This window comes from Hippoglossus stenolepis, chromosome 13 (assembly GCF_022539355.2).
Source record: "Hippoglossus stenolepis isolate QCI-W04-F060 chromosome 13, HSTE1.2, whole genome shotgun sequence".
Taxonomy (NCBI): domain Eukaryota; kingdom Metazoa; phylum Chordata; class Actinopteri; order Pleuronectiformes; family Pleuronectidae; genus Hippoglossus; species Hippoglossus stenolepis.
Genome location: NC_061495.1, coordinates 13,757,772 through 13,778,884, shown reverse-complemented (window position 1 = coordinate 13,778,884; position 21,113 = coordinate 13,757,772). Strand labels below are relative to the sequence as shown.

General features: G+C 39.9%; 3 protein-coding genes across 5 annotated transcripts in view; all 3 read left to right on the top strand.

The window, feature by feature from the left end:
- The first annotated feature begins 2,609 nt into the window (after nt 1-2,609).
- LOC118120228 (protein FAM237A-like) lies at nt 2,610-4,304 on the top strand. The gene is made up of 2 exons (XM_035174998.1): nt 2,610-2,976; nt 4,180-4,304. The coding sequence occupies exons 1-2, from the start codon at nt 2,610-2,612 to the stop codon at nt 4,302-4,304; spliced, it is 492 nt and encodes a 163-aa protein (XP_035030889.1).
- Nucleotides 4,305-6,388: 2,084 nt separating this feature from the next.
- LOC118120505 (caspase-8) lies at nt 6,389-20,823 on the top strand. 3 transcript variants are annotated; one of them, XM_035175520.2, is made up of 9 exons: nt 6,389-6,519; nt 7,845-8,127; nt 8,683-8,788; nt 9,669-9,804; nt 17,845-17,889; nt 18,000-18,079; nt 19,187-19,301; nt 19,404-19,896; nt 20,121-20,823. In XM_035175520.2, the coding sequence occupies exons 2-9, from the start codon at nt 7,853-7,855 to the stop codon at nt 20,284-20,286; spliced, it is 1,416 nt and encodes a 471-aa protein (XP_035031411.1). In that variant the 5' UTR covers nt 6,389-6,519; nt 7,845-7,852; the 3' UTR covers nt 20,287-20,823. The 3 variants fall into 3 exon arrangements, with proteins under 3 accessions (XP_035031411.1, XP_035031410.1, XP_035031409.1); XM_035175519.2 differs by having other exon boundaries at nt 17,824-17,889; XM_035175518.2 differs by having other exon boundaries at nt 17,812-17,889.
- Nucleotides 6,714-21,113, top strand: part of prkra (protein kinase, interferon-inducible double stranded RNA dependent activator) — a 29,009-nt gene continuing 14,609 nt past the window's right edge. Inside the window, exon 1 of the mRNA XM_047342719.1 lies at nt 6,714-6,939. The gene's annotated coding sequence lies outside the window, so the exon portion shown is untranslated. The remainder of the gene's footprint in view (nt 6,940-21,113) is intronic.

The window sequence follows — 21,113 nt, the reverse complement described above, 5'->3', positions numbered from 1 at the left end:
CGTTATGTGTATGAATTTTGTTAAGAGGGTATAATACACAGCAATATAACTATATATCAATGGATTTAATCAATAGAGACTTTGCTCTTCACCCTTTCTTTGCTTCCAAAACCAAAAGGACTTATAACCAAGACTAATTAAAAAGACTATTAAGTGAATATTTTATGTATTAACATGTGTATTTGAGTTGTATTCCCCAACAATTACCAAAATAAAATAAGCCTGATTTACATCTTAAACATATTAGTAGACTACATTATTTGACCACAGGATATATTACTGCATTGTTCTTGTTTCAGTCAGGGCCATTACCTTTAAGCCTTTTATCCACAGAGGCACTGTCATAGCCCCAGTAGAGAATTCATCAACTGATCATTTGCAGATAAAATGGCAGGTATATCAAAAAGTGGAGGAGACCAAACCAGTGATAAAAGGAAAGGGAATATTGGTCTCATCAGATTGACTTAAACACTATTGACACAAATATTGCTGTATGTTTTCTGAGGGATTATTATTTCAACAATTTAGCTATAAACTTAAGCAGCCTATTGAAACTTTGTATTGGTTATTTTATTTCAACTGATAATTATGTATGTTTAGATAACGGTTATTGAGTTATTTTTATATTAAGCAAACTTAAAAATTATTATTATAGTTTATAGTATATAGTTGTTTTTTTTAATCAAACTGTGCATTCAATTTTTTTCCTATTAATTGAGCCACTCCTCAATCCACATACCCGCTGGCAGCTGTAATAGTAGTGCCCCCCCTCCCCCCCAGAACAAATACCACTGGTTGGTAAATCACTGATATAACCATGGGTTGATTAGAGTGTAGAGAAAAGATCACCCATCTTTGAAATGTTTTTTCATCCATAACATCCGCTGACCAATAATAATTTCGAATTTTTCTCATTTAATGATAATAATTTGTACCTTAATGCCGCACTTCTGTTCCAGAGACATCCTAGCATTAAATTTTGTGTCTCAATATGAAAATGGTATTTCTTTGAAAGTTATAATTTAGGCCTTGTAGCGGAAAGTGTGAATGACTGCGTAAGAAAACCACCCTGTACATTTAGCGTCTGCCTCCCACTGCTAAAGTAATTATATTTGAGATCAAGTATGCATGTGACATTTCAGTAAAAGCATAGAAATGTAACTCGTGCACTGTTCTCTGGAACACCATTCATCACTGAGCCTGTTTTTACAGACAGGAGACCTGTGCAAGTTTCTGGGGTCAGACTGCTTATGTTACGTGCTTGCTCTTCATCCTGAACTGAAAATGTAAGTCCTAGATTTGCATTAAGCTCAACATACCACATTGCATTAAACCTCTGAATAAAGACTCTGTAATATTATTTAAAAAGAAAAATAGATTTTGGTGGAGGATACGGTCAGAAAAATTACATTTGTTTTTAATTTGAGCAAAATTAAATTTGACTACCACAGACTGGAGAAGACTTAAATCTGAATTTTAGAAAGCATTTTGCACAATAAGGTGGATTAACTGGTTAGATGATTAATCGATAACAGCAAATTAAATGGCAACTTTTTAAAAAAATTGATCAATCATATAAATCATCTACAAGTGTCCAAAAAGTGACCACTTACTGATTGTCCTTTTTTTACATGATAAATTGAATTTCTTTGGGATTCAGACTCTTGGTCGGTAATAAAAAGAAACCTGAAGATGTCCAATTGGGCTACAGTGAATAGTGATTCACATTTGCATTATTTTCTGACATTGTAAAGAACAACAAATAGATTAATGAAGAAAATAACCAGCAAAATAATAATGAAAATATGTAATCCTTTGAATCAATAGCTTTTCTTTGTGGCATCAAAATCAGTCCAGACATGAAAGTTAAACACAATTTCTCTTGTTGAGCAGGATCTTAAACTAGAATTCCCTTTATCGATGAAAAGTGCTCACAAAAAACTATATATTTTTCCCATTTAATAATAATGTGTCATTCAACAGTTAGATTTGCTCCAGCTCCAGCAGATGTTGAACATTTTGCTCAGTGTACAACAATATATATGAGATGGAATATTAACAATACCGAGCCTGTCATTAATCGGTCTATTCTACCTGTAAATGAAATGCAACCAAAACACGACAAAAACTGAGACGTAATATAAGTGCAGTCGCTTATCAAACCAGTGAGTGAAAGCATGAAGCAGCACGGTTACACTAACTCTGCGCAAAGGAGGGAGGCACTGACGTCAATTAACAGCCAACAGATATTTACCAAACTCCAATAAACATTAGAGTGTGGTCAGTGCGCCCAGCTTTAGTGGTAAGTGCATTATTTGATTATAAAAACTAGTCTGACTGCTTTTTATCTAGGTTCATATTTTAATATTTTATAGTTTGTATTTAGGTATGATCTGCACAATATTGCCTTAAAAAAGAATTAAGATTGAGAAATGTTTAAGCTCAATGTTAGGATATATGTTATATATATATATATATATATATATATATATAACTATTTGTAAGTGATGTATGTGATATTTTATGTGTTTTGTGAAGAATCAAACCTGATCAATAGTCTGCATGCTGCTCAATATTAAAGTGAACTTTCTGCGTTGTGTCCTGTGCAGATGGTCCCTGTGCTCCTGAACGCACCGTTGGCCGCAGTGTTTATACTGAGCTCCATGTGTGCCGTGCCGCTCCGGGGCCAGAAGCCGGGTCAGGTGGACCCCCTGGCGGCCCAGCGCTCCAACCCGAAGTGCTGGGACTCCTCCTCGGCGCTGCTGCTGGAGATGCGCTCCCCGAGGATCGCAGACACGGTGCCCGCCTTCTGGGACCTGATGGTTTTCCTCAGGGCGTCAGACAACAGCAAACACACGGATCTCTTCTGGGACCTGGCCCGGGTCTTCTGGGACATGTACGTGGACTGTGTGCTGTCCAGGAGCCACGGCCTGGGCCGGAGACACGTCACCGCCGTACACTCCCTCATCACTGACAGTGAGTGACAAATACACACACTTTGTACTACACCTAAATATTTGTACTTAACAGTGGGACCTGGTCTCTCATGTTTGTGGCAAGAATACAAGGGAGATCATTTGGTTCAGTAAGTTGCCAAATGTATAAAGTAAAGTCGTTTAAATCTTTATTTATTTTTGTTTTTTAATCTTTCTCAATACCTATAAGTCAAAATGGCCATTCTTTGTTTATGGTGAAGAAAGTAAATATTTTGCTGATTACTTCCATATTCTTCAATCCTAATAACTGTGAATCCTCGTTGATACACACCGTCTCAAACCCCTACTTGGAGTTTCTCAAATCTTGCATCTAAAATAAATATTTGTAATATTATATTTGCTGCACATTCTTTACATCACAAATTCTACAATCAAACTTTCAGATTTACACCTGTAAAAGACATTGTATACCTATTCATACAGATCTATTTGATCTTAAATATGAATATTTTAAAACCAAGTGTCAGCCATGAAACCTTTTTAAATGATGTATTTAATGTTATACAATTTTAAATCCTGCTTTCACTCTTGCTGCAAACAAGAAGAAAAGGTGGGAATACCTACCAGCCAGTCAGATAACCTGTATTTACCCACGCAGTCGCACTGAGGGTAGACATAAACCTTGCTTTGGGTCAAGAGACTAAAGCACAACAAGTCCTGTTGCCTTGCGGTTAAATGTATACTTCAGTTCTCTTACAACTGTGGGTCTGGGGCTGCTCTCTTAGTCTGATGCTCAAAAGGGCTGAGGAGGGGGAATTATTATCAACATTGATGAGTCCTCCGGTGACACGGTGGATCTCATTAGCTGAAGAATTCATCCCTGAAGTATCGGTGCGCTCTCTCCGCACACTGTCGACCTTGTGAGCCCTGAGCAGGACGGAAACCCGCTTTGACCCTAAACCTAATTGCCTTTTGTGAATATGAGTTACGTCGGTTTCATGTTAGCTTTGATTCAGAGTTGGGGTCATGACTCATGATGGTGCTACAGCTGTGGTGTTGCATGAAAGGTGACAGAACAGTTTGACCACGGTGCAGTAAAAGTTATCTGGCCTGGATATATGACGTATAGCCTATATCAAAAAGGGTTTTTGCAGATGTGGCTGACTGGAAAAATGCTGTTTTCCAATAAATGATGTTTCGTGCTTTGCCTTCTTCTCTGTGTGCGTGCTTGTGTCCTCCATAGAGTCCTTCAGGTTCAACAGCTCCGGCTTGAACTCTCAGTCGTGGCTCAGCGTCAGAGTGAGACGCAGAGGACACATGAAGACCCTGAAGACCAAACCCAAATCAAACAAACATTACCACAAATAATTCACCAGGTTTTTACTTCACAATCTTCATCAATATTTTTTTCCTTCTGAACAAAACATGTCACCATTATCATCTATCCCTGAGGGGACATCACTACATGTTTACAGTTGAAAGGTAGTTTTGAAATTAATTTTTTCCCCTATAAATTTTTATTTCATGTATAATTTTCTTAAAGTGGTTGTCATAAACAACAAAATCCAACTTAAAACCAAACCAATTTAAGCTCGCAAGTTTAATTCCTCCCCAGCTGTTTCCTGATATTGAAATATATCAGTTTTAATGAATACATATATTGATGATGAAGTTTGTCCTGTAGAAATTAGGCAGCAGCTAAATCCATTATTGTCTAACCTAGAAAAGTAGCAGTAGTTAACTTTGACTAAAGTGGAAAATGAAATTACACAAATCTAAATGTTTTAAATTATAGTTAACACATTTTTTAATACATCCATGCTCCCCCCATGCATTTTTTTAGCTTAACATTGTATACAATTGTGATTTGTTGACACACTATCATATTTTCATTATGTTACTGCACAATTACGTGCCATGATAAATGAAAATATTGGACTCAAACATCAATTGACCACCTTAGGGTTTTGAATCAGCACATCTTGAAGACTATTATCACTTTATACTGCATTAGGAAAACGTAAAAAGTAAGTTAAGTTTTCATAATGTTGTCCTTTTTTATAGTTTGTGTTTATGTAGTTCTAATCCTCTCGTTTCTGTGTATTAATAGTGATACTCCACGAATAAATGCATTGTTGCTATGGTTACCTGCAGCTTAATACACATTGCACACCACTGTACCCAACTTTTTATTTTTTGTGCTTTATTTGAAAGCTTTTTTTTCATATGTTCTTGTGATTTACCCCAATCAGAATCAATGCAACAGTGTATGAACAATAGTGGATTCTTGTCAAAACTGTCATTAAATGTTTGTTAGTTAATTTATGTGCATTTTATGTGCAATAAAAGAATGTATCATAATTGTAGGTGGTTTATCCTTGACTCATTCTTTTTATTTTATGAAATTATATATAATAAACAATATTTAATTCAAATAGAAACATTTTATAAAATAATATTATTTAATTATTGATTAAATTATCTACCAACATCTGCTGGTGATTGAATTAAAACTGTAATTTTGGCACAGATCCAGATTACAAAATAATGCATCGATCTTGATGAATAAAATCAGGCATGTTGAGGGGACTGATATTTATGGGTGTGTGCAATTTGGTGCAAATCCAAATGAGTGCCACATTAGTTTGAACTAAGACTAAATAAATCACATCTTGACCCCTGTTTGACCCTTAATATGCTGTCAATACATTCTGGCTCACAGTGGCCATTCTATATTCAACTAAATATAGTCGAATGGTTATTTTAATATTTGTGTAAATTAGAAATCAGAAGGTAGAGCGGGTCGTCCTCTAACTAGAGGGTTGGTGGTTTGATCCCAATCTCCCCCATGCTGCGTGCCGAAGTGTCCATGGGCAAGATACTGAACTGCTGACAGTGTGTGAGTGATGTGTGATAGAGAAAGTGCTGCACTGTAAGATTGTGTACTCTACCGCGCTTTGAGTGGTCATCAAGACTAGAGAAGCACTTTATGAACACAGAACATTCAGCATCTACCTGCTGGGTCACTGGGGAAAATACAAATCCAGTCAAATATCAACTGTTAGTTTGGGAAGTTAAAGCTGATTGTCTGAAACTGAGCTCATAGTTGAACCTGGATTTTTGACAGGAAGTATCACCTGATGTTCCTGATCCTGACGTCACGGCCTGCTCCGGATTCTGCGCGCTGCTGACTCATGTCCAAATAAGGGCATGCGCATCACACAGGTGTCGTGTAATGCACATGCCCCCCCCCCGTGAAACATGATCCAGGCTCCGTGATTGGTTGTCAGGCTGCCAGACAGGAAATGTTCAAATATCGTACCCGAGTATTTAAAATGATAAAAAGATCGTACACGATTCACATCTGAGAAAACAATAACAATAAATAAAAAATACAAATACAAAATGAAATTATCTTAAAATAACGATAATAAGCGTTCATCTGGTAACTTTTTTTTACTTTCGGTTTGTACTTGCTCCTCTGGTTTGACGAGGTGCGCCCAGGTCCGTGTTTGGGAAGTAATATAGAAGTTTTCTACTTCTACAAGGCTTCATCAGACTTAGTGAAAACTCCTCCAGACAGGTGGGTAACACTGAGCGACATGTTCGTGTTAAGATCATATTTCTATCGTTAAATTATAAAGAAATTCTCATTTAATCAAACTTTATTGACACTTAGAGAGTTGTGAGGTGTGTAGCAGTAATAGTAAGCTCCTGTTACTCAGCTCTTTTTCTACTTCCGGATTCACACTGCAGTATTTTGGATCAATAGATCACAGAGTTAAGTCACTACTGTTCTCTGAAGGTGACAAATGCACAGACTCGTGTTTCTATATCGGTTAAAGTCAGGGTGTTTCTCATTTGTATACAAGTGGAAGAACGCTGTCATATTAATTTATGTGGGAGTGAAAGTCAGATAATATTCTTCTGGGGTGTTGATTACCAACTACAATAAGTTCTATAACATAGGACAAGGTGGTAAATATAAGTTATAAGATTGAAGGTCTTCCCTACTAGTTAGGGACCACCAGCAGATGTTAGGGATCACCAGCAGATGTTAGGGACCACCAGCAGATGTCAAGGATCACCAGCAGATGTCAGGGATAACCAGCAGATGTTAGGGACCACCAGCAGATGTTAGGGATCACCAGCAGATGTTAGGGATAACCAGCAGATGTCAGGGATCACCAAATTATGTCAGGGATCACCAGAGGATATCAGGGATCAATAGATAATGTCGGGGACCACCAGCAGATGTTACTGGTCCGCATCAGATGTTTGGGTCTTCCCTACTAGTTTGATGATAGGTTGCCAACGACCAGCAGATGTTAGTGACCACCAGCAGATGTTAGGGACCACCAGCAGATGTTAGGGATCACCAGCAGACTTCAGGGATCACCAGCCGATGTTAAGGACCACCAGCAGTTGTCAGGGATCACCAGCAGATGTTAGGGATCACCAGCGGATGTCTGGGATCACCAGCAGATGTTAGGAATCATCAGCAGTTGTCAGGGATCACCAGCAGATGTTAGGGATCACCAGCAGATGTCAGGGATCACCAGAGAATGTCGGGGACCACCAGCAGATGTTACTGATCCAAAGCAGATGTTAGGGACAACCAGAGGATGTTAGGGACCACCAGCAGATGTTAGGGATCACCAGCAGATGTTGGTGACATATCATCAGTTGGGTACCTAGTGTGATTGGGTAAAAAGATCAACAGGTAATCCCGGCCTTTATCTCAATCTGGCGTGAAAGCTATAATGAATTCACACAACCTCCTCCAGAATGCCATCAAATGTTATTGTTATTATCTGATCAATTTCACCACACCAAACGGTAATAATGACAGGCATCATGTTATACCAGAAAAAAACAGACATCTGAGTGCGTTTACCTTGTTTTTAGTGCAGGGAATGGAGTTCCAGCAGCTGCTGCATAACGTGGGGAAGGCCCTGACTACGGACAATGTAAAAGCTCTAGCATTTCTTTGCACCGACATCCTGAAACGAAACACGGAATCTGTGAAGTCACCCACTGACCTCTTCACTCGTCTGATGCAACAAGACCATCTCTCGCAAGAGCGACCATACCTGCTGACTGAGCTTCTGCGCACCATACAACGCATCGACCTAGTCAGAGAATTCCATCTCAACAACAGAGAACCTACAAGCCTCATCTCTCCCTACAGGTGGGCTGCTCACATTTTGCTGCTTTTAAGTAAATCATTCAATAATTATGGTTACAGGAAAGTATTTGAAAACACTCACGCTTAATAGGGATACACCTTCTACATATAATACATATAAAGCATAGGATCAGTATCAGAGACAGTGCAAGGCTTATTAATGGATTGGGTAGGAACTTGATGAACATTGATGACATGATGTTTAGAAATGTTTTCAACTGTGAACTTCATTATATAGAAGAAATAAAAATTTGGGATATGTAATTTAAATCGGTTGTTTGAATAAGATTTATATCAGTGGTCTCTGAAAAGTCACAAAATAGACATACAAGAAATATCCCATAGCAATTTATTGGAGTCCGGGGTCACTCCTGTCTTGTTTTGTCCAAACAACAGTCATATATATCATAAATGTATCATATATATCATTGACATCTATGGAAAAGTGCAATTGCTCATTGCTTAGAATGGTCTCAGAATCCTAACATACAACGGTGACCCTCTAGCATGTCCAGTCAAGCAACAGGCCAACTACAGTTGTACTGTCTCTCATTCCAGGAAGCTCCTCTACAACCTGTCCGAGGAGTTGACTACTGACCACTTGAAGGAAATGAAGTTCTTGTTGAACAAGATGCTCCCAAGCAAAGCAGTGGAGGAAAATACTGTGAGTTGGTTCTTCTGATTGTCAACGGTTGAATCCTGTGTTTGAGGAGACAAGAGACAATCAGCCATAGTTATAAACATGCAAACTATAAATAGTTCTACAACTTTATGCATTGATTGGCTAATAATACAGGGTCGGCATTGGCTCAGGAGGTGGAGCAGGACATCCACTAGCCAGATGGTCGGTTGTTCAGTCCACGGCTCCTCCTTTATGTATGCCAAAGTGTCCTTGGGTAAAATACTGAACCCCAAATTTCCCCCTGCGATGCCTGAAATGGTGCCTGAAAGAATAAGCCTAAAACACTGTAAACGCTGTAAGAATGTGTGTGAATGGGTGAATGTGGCTTGTAGCTTGGCTTGAAGGTCCTGTATAAATACAGTTCATTCAATTTCTATAAAACTAGAATGGCACTCAGTAGAGCACTTTCCTCCGCCAAGTCCCAACAGTCCCCTTAAATTCCTTCAAGTGGCACCAAATTTCACACACTCATCGATATCAGTACCATAATTTTGCCAGTTTTTTTTCATCTAGTCCATGACTTACTCTCTGGAAAATCAGTGATACTGTCAAAAAACACCTCAAAAAATCTCACAATGTTAAACAAAGAGAAAAGAAATCCTCTATCTGCCCCCTGGTCCGAATCTGTTGAGTAGTTTTTGCGTAATCTTGCCTAAGAACTAACAAACATACAAACCAACCAACAAACAAATGGACAGGGGTGAAAACATAGTCTCCTTGACGGAAGTAAAAACATTTTTAAATCATCAATAAAATTCAACAATATCTGTTGCCTGACTTTGACTTTGCTTCTGCTGTTAAGCCTGTATCACACTATCTTATGATAAGTTAAGTGTAAGTGTAAATTTGCTCAACTTTTCAGTCTTTGCTGGAAGTCTTCCTGTGTATGGAGCAGAGGGACCTCCTGGGTGACAATAACTTAAACCTACTGGAGGATAAGATTGAGCGAGTCTGTCCCAGGCTAAAAGTACAGATCACCCAGTTCAAGGCACAGCAGGGTAAGCTACAGAAAACTCTGTCTCCAAATGTCATCAACAACTGACAACACAAAAGCAAAAGTTAGAGACAGCAGGTTTACTTTGTAAGGGAAATGTAACATTTTGACCACAATATGATCATGTTAATTTCCCCTTTGATTGATCATGATTGAATCTCATACAATGTAACCTTGATCATGCTGTATCCTGTACAACTGAATGAATCTTGGCCTGATTGCTTTAACTAAGGCATTGTTGCCTTGATGTCATCAGAAGATCCTGACCTTTGACTTTGTAACAAACCCAACCAGAGTGGGAGGGATGAGCCAAATGTATAAAGACAAAGAACTGTTTCCCATCGGTGTGCATATTACAAACTAACCTTTGTCGTATGCACCATGCTCTGAGCATTAAAGTGTGACAATACTGTAAGAGAATTGTGTCTGTTCCTCGTTGTTAAGGTGGGATTGCAGAAATTGCCACGACAATTTGGGGGCTCGTCCGGGATGCCTAACTCATTCACGCTTCAAACCACTTTCAAGACCAAGTATAAATCTGCGGCAGTCGGTGAGGGGATTCTAAATTGCCCAAGAACCAGAAGTCTTTCTCTCCTGAGGGCAAGTCGTAATCGACTCCCAGGGTGAGAAGAGGCTGCTTGTGAGATCTTGGAATGAAGATAGTTCGATACGGCATCTAAAATTTTTTAAGGAGGATACAGTATTGAAGACCACGGGTGACGTCTGAGGTAGAGTGACATTACTTAGGGTGACGACCCATTGATAAAGGAAATAATGAATAATATCAATGAATGTCATGTCTGAGAGAGATCTCTGTTTGCTGGTAAGTGAGTGACTGCGAATTAATATCGAAATGGGGAAACTTAGTAGCAAACCTTTACTGAAGTTTCTGATCTAATGGGATGTGCAAAAATTATGTGTGAGAAACATGGTGATGACTCCTGTAAACAGCTTCTGTTGTGGGTAGGAAAGTTTGAATTTTCTGAGAATGGTAGTTTTAGTATAAATCATATACAGACGCTCCAAAATAAATTGGGACAATATGACAAAATAAAGGGTAAAACCAAAATAAATCAGAGAGCATTTATGATGTGTGAATCAGGAAAAAAAAAGAAAAAGACACCGACAACAAAGTAGTGAGCAGGGCGCAAGAGGAGGGGAGGAAACTAATCAATGTCCTCAGCTCTCACATTCACAGAAAGAACTGGATCTCCTCCTGCCTCAGCCGCACATCAGAGTCACCTGAACCAACAGCCTGCTATCTCATACCGAGACATCCAAGTACAGTCGGCCGCAACAGAACACCAAATCAGGCGCAGCATCCGCTCCAACCCCATAGTGAGGCCGCTGCAACCATCGCGGCACAAGTCCCATATCCACAAGAACAAGAGCACGAGATGTCCACAATCTCCCAATGATTGAGGTGCCTAATCCAAGAGCAGACGCCGATGCAGTGATGTATGTCTACAGAGCCTGGACACCAGAGGAGATGCGCTGAATTTCCAGTGAACTGCCAGACATAGCCACACAAGGATGGGCTGCAGTTGTTGAAGTACTGGCCCAAATTGTACAACAGTAAAGGCAGAATTTGAGAGAAACCAGAAGTCTCTTGCTCCACAGCATGAAACTGAAATGGGGCAAAGTATAAGGAGACTGGCCAGAGACAGACATGCGCTATGACTGGAGAACAGATGCTGTGTATCGCGGACATGTGGAGAGACTTTATGAGAACAGCCTGCTGAATAGGTGGTCAGATTGATGAAAGTCTTCAAAGAAAACAGCTGAATGTTGCCACCAGAAGACCCTGAGCACTGTGCGAGAGACTGTAACAGAACAAGGCTGAAAAGGGGATCCACTGGACTTCTTTTTCACTTATCCCGGAGACTGCACAGAGGATGAGGCATGGCTTGCGGCAGAGGCAGAGGAGACTCCAGATTCAGGTGAACGCACCCCCAACACCACATACACGTACAAACATTACAAAGAATTGTTTAACATGACAAAAAAACAAGTGGATCTGAAGTTTTACCTGAAATAACTCTACAGGTAGCAGGAAAAATATCACATTTCTGGTTGATTCTGGGGCCATAAAACAAAAATTATCTTCCAAAATTGAGTGGTATATATATTTTCACTGTTGGGGCATCAGGCACCACAATTAAATAATCATATACCACACCACTGTCTGTTACCAAAACAGATGGGGATATAAAAGTAAATGTTGACTTGTAAATTTGTTAGCAAGAGACCTAATGTGTGTTTTAGGCTTGATTTTGCATTGTACAGAGGAAGGGGTTAAAGTCACCAGAACATGAGATATCCCAGGTGAATATGTACAACCAGATCATGGTAAGCCACTGTACATATACCAATGGGACCTGTTACCCCGGGGCCCAGGTACATAACCTAAGATCTGCTTGAAATAGCACACACACACGACGTCATGCAAGCACCTGATTTACATTGCACAGCCACAGTTAGTGAAGGACCAGACACAGAGTTTGAAAAAGCTGGTTCCAGGAAGATAAAGAAAGCAATTTTATTACTAGTGATTGGGTGTATTACAATAATAGAATGTGCGCATTGACTGTTGTGTTGACCCCCGCAGTAGCCAAATTCTTTAATATACATAACTCATCACCACATGTGTCTCTAGCTAAAGCAAATGATGTGCAGTGGGAAAATTTGGCACCCTGGGTCACTCGGTGTTCACGAGATTGTACATGGGAGGATAGGGAGAAGGAATTCAATATTCACCCCGAATGCAAACATACAGATGCCCATTTCAGAGCACTTTTCTGGGGAAAACAAACTGTGCATTTAGCACAAACTGCTAAATTTAAACTAAAGGTTTGGATACATTTTTCTCAGTTAACCATTGACTCTTCAGAGTTACAAGAAGTGCAACAAAAGTTATGGGCTAATGATAAGTATGATCTGGGATTAGTTAAAGAGACTGAACCTCTCAATGTGACACCAAAAAGCACATACCGTTTATGTCAAGCACAACATCCACTCAAACCAGAAGCATTAGCAGGGATAACACCAGTATTTAAAAACCTGGTAAAACCGCAGTCATCATTCCATGTGCACACTCACCAGTAAGAATGCCTATTAAATGAATTAAAATTTAAAAAAGAGAGAAAGATAATATACAAGTTTCTCTAGTTCCACCAGAAAGCACGTGTTTTTTTGTTTTTTTCAATTGTTGATTTGGCTAATGCATTTTCAGTGTCCCAGTTCATCCGGACTCTCAGTATTGGTTTGCTTTCACATTCCAGGGCAAATCATATACATTTAGATGTATGTCCCAAGGTTTTGTGGAATCCCTGCAGTCGACTCACAGGTGTTATATGCAAGTCTTGAGGACTTGTAGTTACCCAGCGGGAAGCGCTGATACAATATGTTGATGAGTTGATGATTTGTTCACCAACAAAACAGGCCTGTAAAAGTCGACACAGTAGCATTGCTAAAATATCTTGCAGACCAGGGCCACAAGGCCAGCCTGGCTAAGCTGCAATTTGTCCAGAAAAGTGTAACTTTCCTAGGACACGAAATTTCTAGCAGCGGTAAAACATTGAGCTCAAAACGAGTGGAAGCCATCCTCAAGATTCCAAAACCGCGTACCAAAGACAATTAATGTCATTTTTAGGGATGACAGGCTACTGTAGACAGTGGATCTGTGATTATGCATCCCTGAGGCTCCACTCTTGTATGTTATGCATGGCCAAGGACTGAGACCAACAGACAACCTGACGTGGACGACAGACGCTGACACAGCATTTACCCAGCTACAACAGACTGACTTCTACACCTACACTGGGACTACCGGATCAAAACAGATCATTTACACAGACTGTAAATGAGAAAGGGGGTTTCATGACAACAGTAGAGTACAACGACCAGTGGCGTATTTCTCCTAAAAAAAAAATTTTTAAAAAATTTGATAGCTTGGCATTGGGTCAGCCTCTCTGTCTAAGCAGAAAGGATATCAAGAGGTCACATTGTTAGTGCCATATTCTGTATCTTCTATTCTGCTAGAGCAACAACCTAATTCTATTAACAGCCATTTTACTCCCTACAGCGATATCTGTCTGTAAGTGTGAGGCTCACACTAAAAGTGATTCTGTTTCAACAGGTAATGCTCAAGCAGATACAGCAGCAAAGGAAGCGGCACAACTAACCAACATACTGTAAATGTCACAATTGATTGATACTCCTCTTGCCTTTCTCTCACAGATTTAGCAGAAGCACAGAGCCATGCTAACAACATAGAGAAAGCAGCCTGTAAAAGGGCTGAATGTACATATGTTAACAATGTATGTCAATCTGAGGACGGCCGTCCATGTCTGTTTAAATGTTTATTTGTTGTTTGTTTGTTTTTTGTTTTTTGAAAATTGTCGGGTTTCACAAATTACTCACAATGTTTTTTCCAAAATGTTTAATTTGTCTGACAAGCAACACTACAAGAGGCCAGGACATACAAGCCCCTGGCCAACCGTTTGATCACTTGCAAATGGATTTCATTGAACTAACACCATGTGAAGGAAAGAAATATTGTCTTGTGGCTGTTGACATGTTTTCTAAATGGGTTGAAGTTTTCCCTACAGGTAAAGCAGATGCCTCTGCAGTGGCAAAGGTGTTAGTGCGAGAAATCATTCCCCCATTGGGAATCCCACATAAAATCAACAGTGATAACGGAACTTTTGTAAATAATGCAAATAATCAACTTTCAACATTTTTAGGTATCAATCTGAAACAGCATTGCACCTATCATCCACAGAGTGGTGGAGCAGTTGAAAGAGAAAATGGAACAATTAAAAACAAACTGGTCAAATGCTGTGATGACACAGGACTCTCATGGATAAAAGCACTACCGGTAGTGTTAATGGCCATGAGAGGGAGGGGAAGGGCCAGAACAGGTCTGTCACCATTTGAAATTCTTCCAGGCAGACCTATGAATACCGAGATGGCCCTCCCCCAAGAAAATCAAGTCCTCAACTCAGAACTCCTAGAAGATGTGATGCTTAGTTACTGTGTGCACTTAACCAAAATGTTGAGCCTTATACACACAGGTAAAAGCAACACTACCGCAACCAGCAGAGGGCCAGTTGCATAACCTGAAACCAGGAGACTGGGTGCTGATAACCTACAGCAGTTAATGTGAAAGAAAGAACCACCGGGACACATGCCAGCCATTGCAGAAAGGTGCCGCCACTTGAGACGGAGGCCCAGGAGAGAGTCCCGCTCCACTCACAGACAAGGAACAGAAGCAGAAGAAAGACGGCTGCTCTCACTGGGGTGTAAAAACCTACCAACAACCAACAGCTGTTGCAGACCAAGGAAGAAACAGCAAAAGAAGACAGAAGGAACAAAAAAAAAAAAAAGAAAAAAGAAAAAGGGGGAGGGTTAGGGCTAAATATCAATGCCTGACTATAGACTCCAGCACCCCTTTGGGGAGACAGTCCGTGATCTTGAACGAACAACATGTTGCCGTACAATGAGCTCAACACAGCTAAATATCTGAAACAATCTGTAATCTGGTGTCAAAAACACAAGGAACGACCTACATGCCGTATGGACGCGATTGGCCACCAGTCACAAATTTGTAAAAACACAACAAAGTCCACACCTCCTGCAAATCAACAATACAAGCGAATGAGACGATACATAATTGATAAAGACAATTTAGTCATCACTATGATGCAAGTATGGGTTTACTGCCGAAACATTTCTGATTGCTGGATCTGCCAACATTTACCTACATTATCACAGACACCTATGGTAATGCCTGTACCATTATCAGTAGCAGACCTTAAAGTATTTAAAGTTGCAAAAATTACAGAGACCTTCTCAGACTGTTATATTCCAGGGCTAACTCATCATAACCGACCTGAGTGAAATGGACATCATTTATTTTATCTTATCAGAATTTAACAGAGCGCTACAGACCAAGTGAGTTAAAAACTGCAGTACTGTGGAAAATATCCAAGTTCGAGACCATTGTGCATGCAATGGTCCAACATCGTGTAGAATTCCTAGCTGTGCCTGCTAGCTGCAATGAGACAGAATGCTGGCCAGTAAGCAATACAGAATATACTTATAGCATCATGGCAGGAGTGTGGATAGCCCCGTGGAAAACTCAAACCCAAATAATGTTCTTAGGATTTAAATGTACGTAATTGTTCAAAGCCTATATTTTCAGCTAAATCCTCAGCCCGCAACTGTTCAGTCGCTTGGCCTCCTCTGCGAGTGCATCCTCTGTCAAATGTTTCTTTATGTGTACAGGATCCTAGCCACATAATTACAGCAAATATTACTTATTGTAATCAAACAAAGACTGTTTCTTTTAACAGACAGTCCAGTTTAGTACCCTAATCAGAGAAGTATCTGCAGCAGAGCTATCATCACTCCACCGCAGGGCCAGACGCACAATAACAACCACCCAACGTGTATTAGGACTCCTAATACCCTCATATGGGGTGTTTATGTCCCAAGAAGAGATTCAGTCACTATCCACAGTGTTAGAACGTCACATGAATCTTTCTACAGTCACCATAACAGCTACATCAAGGCGCTTAGACGATGTAGCACGGGTAGCAACAGAAAACAGAATGGCCTTGGACCTTTTGCTGGCCTCTCAGGGTGGTGTATGTCAAGTTATTCATACTGAATGTTGTTCCTATATTGCTAGTAATGACAGAGATAACTAAGCTAAAACAGAATACTGAACAAAGGATAAAGATCTGCATGATGTGCATGGGTGGGACCCTTTTCGAAGGTGTTTGGCCCCTGTCATCCATGGGTACATCGTTCTTTCGCACATTGATTGTAAGCATTGTCATGTTTTTGAGTGCTATTTCTGTTATCACTTGTATGATTGGTCTGATACACAAACAATGCACTAAGGCCATTGTTACTGCTATGCAAATTGACCTCTACCCTATCCCAGACTGGATTCCACCATCTAATGTTGATGATCTTGGCACACAACTGAAGTAACCTCAATCGGTCAACCCCTGACAGTGGTATTCCCCACCTTATAAAGTGTTTACTTTAGCGTTGATCCAACATGATCAAAAGGGGGATTGTAAGGAAATGTAACATTTTGACCACAATATGATCATGTTAATTTCCCCTTTGATTGATCATGATTGAATCTCATACAATGTAACCTTGATCATGCTGTATCCTGTACAACTGAATGAATCTTGGCCTGATTGCTTTAACTAAGGCATTGTTGCCTTGATGTCATCAGAAGATCCTGACCTTTGACTTTGTAACAAACCCAACCAGAGTGGGAGGGATGAGCCAAATGTATAAAGACAAAGAACTGTTTCCCATCGGTGTGCATATTACAAACTAACCTTTGTCGTATGCACCATGCTCTGAGCATTAAAGTGTGACAATACTGTAAGAGAATTGTGTCTCGTTCCTCGTTGTTAAGGTGGGATTGCAGAAATTGCCACGACAACTTTCAAAGAGTTTATTTCAGTGATTAACTGGGCTGGTTCTGAAGTCAGGCACATTAAAGCACAGGAAATGACATGGCTTCCATTAGGTCACCTTACACCTACACACCTAAAACCATTTCAGCCTTAACCTAAAGCTTTGTCTTTACCCTAATAGATATTTACAGTGAGGGGACTTTTATTTTGTCCACACAAGCTTCTATACTATTTCCCACTCCCGAACATGTCTAATTATATTGCTGTAAATTTGATACATATGTAAACATCTGCTGTTTCATTTCAATCAATTTATGTAAAATTATAATGCAAAATCATTAGTTCTCCTTCTTCTTACAAGCCCTCCAGTCATTGACTCTAGTAAGAAAATACCGAGTAACTTATATGACGATGAAACGGATTTATTTTGTCTTGTGGTTTATTTTATTTTTAATTTCTCTCGTGCCCTGCAGTCTTCCAATGATTCTCTCACCACCGTTCTGCGTGAGTTCTGAGTCGGATTTGATGTTTAACAAATGAAACTTTTTTCATTTCATATGCAGTCATCTTTTCAGAATCCTCTTTTACGACTATAGGTTTAAGCACTGAAGCAAGCAACAGTGCCTGCTCACCAGGTTATTGTAAGTATTTTCCACAGTGAGCTGTATTAAAAGAACACGACAGACTGTTAAATTATCTTTGTGGAAAATGACGACACTGATCTTCCACCCTTCGATCGTCTGTCTCACAGTGTGCAGTGATACTGTAGACGTTTCGGGTTCTCAAGAAAACAGGACCTTCTCTGAAAATCAGACATCTACAAACAGTAAGGTGTGTGATTTATTTCCTCTCAGTTATACAAGTTCATGTGTTCAAGGCTGAATTACTTCCATAGTAAAATGGTCAACTGCCCCAGTCATGGACCCTTAGGGGCTCTAAAACCCCTGTCATCACATGATTCACGTTGATTATGTTTGGTCAAAAAAGCTAATGTAGAAAATAAACTGGCTCCTGCATTGTCAGTTTATATTGAGGCCCTTTCTTGTTGAGGGGCTCTGTGAAAATCTGTGTTTGATTCATATTTCACATATTTCACACTGTGGGAATAAGAAGATCTAGATTACTAGAATGGATATGGGCCCCACTGCTCATTTTAACGTAAGGGGCGCTTTCACACCTACCTTGTTTGGTCTGGAAGTTTTAGTCTTAACCAAAATAACAGGTGTGAAAGGTGCCTCGGACACCGATCCAGAACAATGGACCAAAATTTGGTCTGGACCGAAGAGGTGGTCTCGGTCTGGATTAAACGAAACCGTGGTTTGGATCATTTGCAGTGTGGAAATTTTGTTGGGGACAGTTCAGACTTTTAGACCAATTGCAGGAAGTTGAGAAAGCATTTAACAATAGAAGACGAAGAATAAGAGGATGATTTGTAGTCTTCACTGCCGACAGTATAATGATTGAATGACGAGGACGTTCATTTGAACTAGTGTGGGGTACTGAGTCTGAAGTTGGAGATGCTGGTACTAATAATGATATTATAACGGCAACGAAACAAAGATATGGACAGGTTCATTCATTTCCTCATTTCAAACGGAAAGACTGAAATATTGCGCTTACAAAAGAACTGAAAATAACTGACAACACGCCAACGTCAGACACACGCCCGTATACAAACCAATCAAACTTACAAACCAATGTAGGTATGATGACAGGACATACATATGTCATACAAAAGTCTTTAGTCTGCTCCCTAAATTGCAATGTGAAACTGAAATTAACAGATCACATTTAAACATCATGAACCTTGATTTGGACCATGGTTCAGACTCTGGTGTGAAACGCCCAAACACTATACTCTGAACTTGTAGCTTTTTCGCAAAACATGGACAGTAATAATCTGATTGTTTAATCTGGGTTGTGGATTTATGTTTGTAGGCTTTGAGAAGATATTCCATGACTCAAGCAAAGAGAGGTATCTGCTTGATTATCAACAACTGCAATTTCTCTCGGTCCAGCCTCAAATATCGTGCGGGCACCATGGTTGATGAACGTGAGCTTATGTTTATTGAACTGATTTATCTCTTTGTGCCACTGTGATACTGCTGATGCATTTTTTTGCATGTGTGTGTCCATCTATCTCTATATCCTCCAGAGTGTCTGAGCCATGTGTTTAAGTGGCTGGGCTTTGACGTTGAGGTACATCTAGACTGCACGAGTGAGAAGATGCTGTCTGTGTTGCGGGAGCTCGGTGGGAGAGACCACAGGCAGATGGACTGCGTGGCGTGCTGTGTTCTCAGCCACGGCCAGGAGGGAAGCGTTTACGGTGTAGACACTCAAACTGTCGACATCAAAGTTCTGAAGGAGCCTTTGAATGCACTTAACTGCCCGACTTTAGCAGAAAAACCCAAACTGTTCTTCGTCCAGGCTTGCCAGGGCCAAAAGGAGCAGGATGCTGTGTACATCGAGGCCGATGGCCCCGAACCAAGTCTTGTTTGTAGTGATGCTCTTAAAGATTCCATCCCAGCAGAGGCTGATTTCCTGATGTCGATGGCCACCGTTCCTTCCTTTGTCTCTTTCAGAGATAAGAAGAAGGGCACCTGGTTTATTCAGTCATTGTGCAAAAACCTCGTCGAGTTGGTGCCAGGGTGAGAAAAACTAAATATCTGATATTGTTGGATGATGGATTTTTGTTTTTCAGTGTCTTAAAATGTACAGAAATACTGAAGTACCTCTCAATCTACATTTTATATTTCTTTATATTTCATAGTATTTATTTTATGTCTGAGTGAAATATTTAACTTTTTACTTTTTCATAGGTGTCTGTGTTGTGCTTTGGGTTATTTCACTCTCCTCTCTTTTCCTTTTCCAGGGGCTTGGACCTCTTGTCCATCCTGACCAAAGTGAATGATGATGTGAGCCTCAAGACCAAAACCGAAGGTGAAAAAAAGCAGATGCCTCAGCAAGCCTCCACGCTCAGGAAGAATGTGGTCTTCCCGGTGCCTAAGACCCCTTCCCCCCACCTGCCTTCTGTTTGATTGACATTAAAACGATCCCCCAAGGACGAAGGGAAGCTTCATCCAAATGTGTTCATACTTCTTATAACTCCTGGGCCATCTACTATTCAACGATGTAGTTGGACACTTGAAAGTCAACCTGTAGTTGAGATGATTTTTTTTCAATGACACAGTCTTACTGGTTTGTTTACACACAAGTACCAGCCCTGCTCCTCTAGTTGTAGCATTTTCAAAGCTAAGTATTTGTACTGTCTGCTGTAGCGAATCTATGAATCATCTCGCTCTCAGCCTTTATTTTATTTCATTATCATTTTATTTTACATGCACTTTTAAATTACACTGACACTGTGGACCAATTGTTCCTGGGGCAACTACCAAAGTTTTATTCTTCAAATGTTTTTTGTCAACCATTGTCATTTAAAATATGCAAATACGGTCCACAAGGTTGTCCCACATCATAAATCCAGGAAATCTTTAATGCTATTGTGAAAATATTTTGTCAATTGAACATCCATTCATTCTGTGTGTTTGTATTAAACTGGGACTCTTCAAACTCTACTCTGTTCGTCCATTACATTCAGTGTTTTAAGGTCATATGAGTCTGGAAAAAAATGTATGTACACACGAACTGCACTGGTTGGCACGAGCATCAAAAGTATATCAGTATACAGCGGTTGATTATAGCGCTATATGGAGTTTGCTCCAGTGTTTATATGGAGGTTCATCTTTAATTTAAACCTTATTTCCAATCTTTTGCTGATTCCAGATATCCTGCATGTATTATTACTTAGATTTACTGTTTGCACTTCTCCTGTGTTTTTTTCCGCAGTGAAATCACCAATGAATGA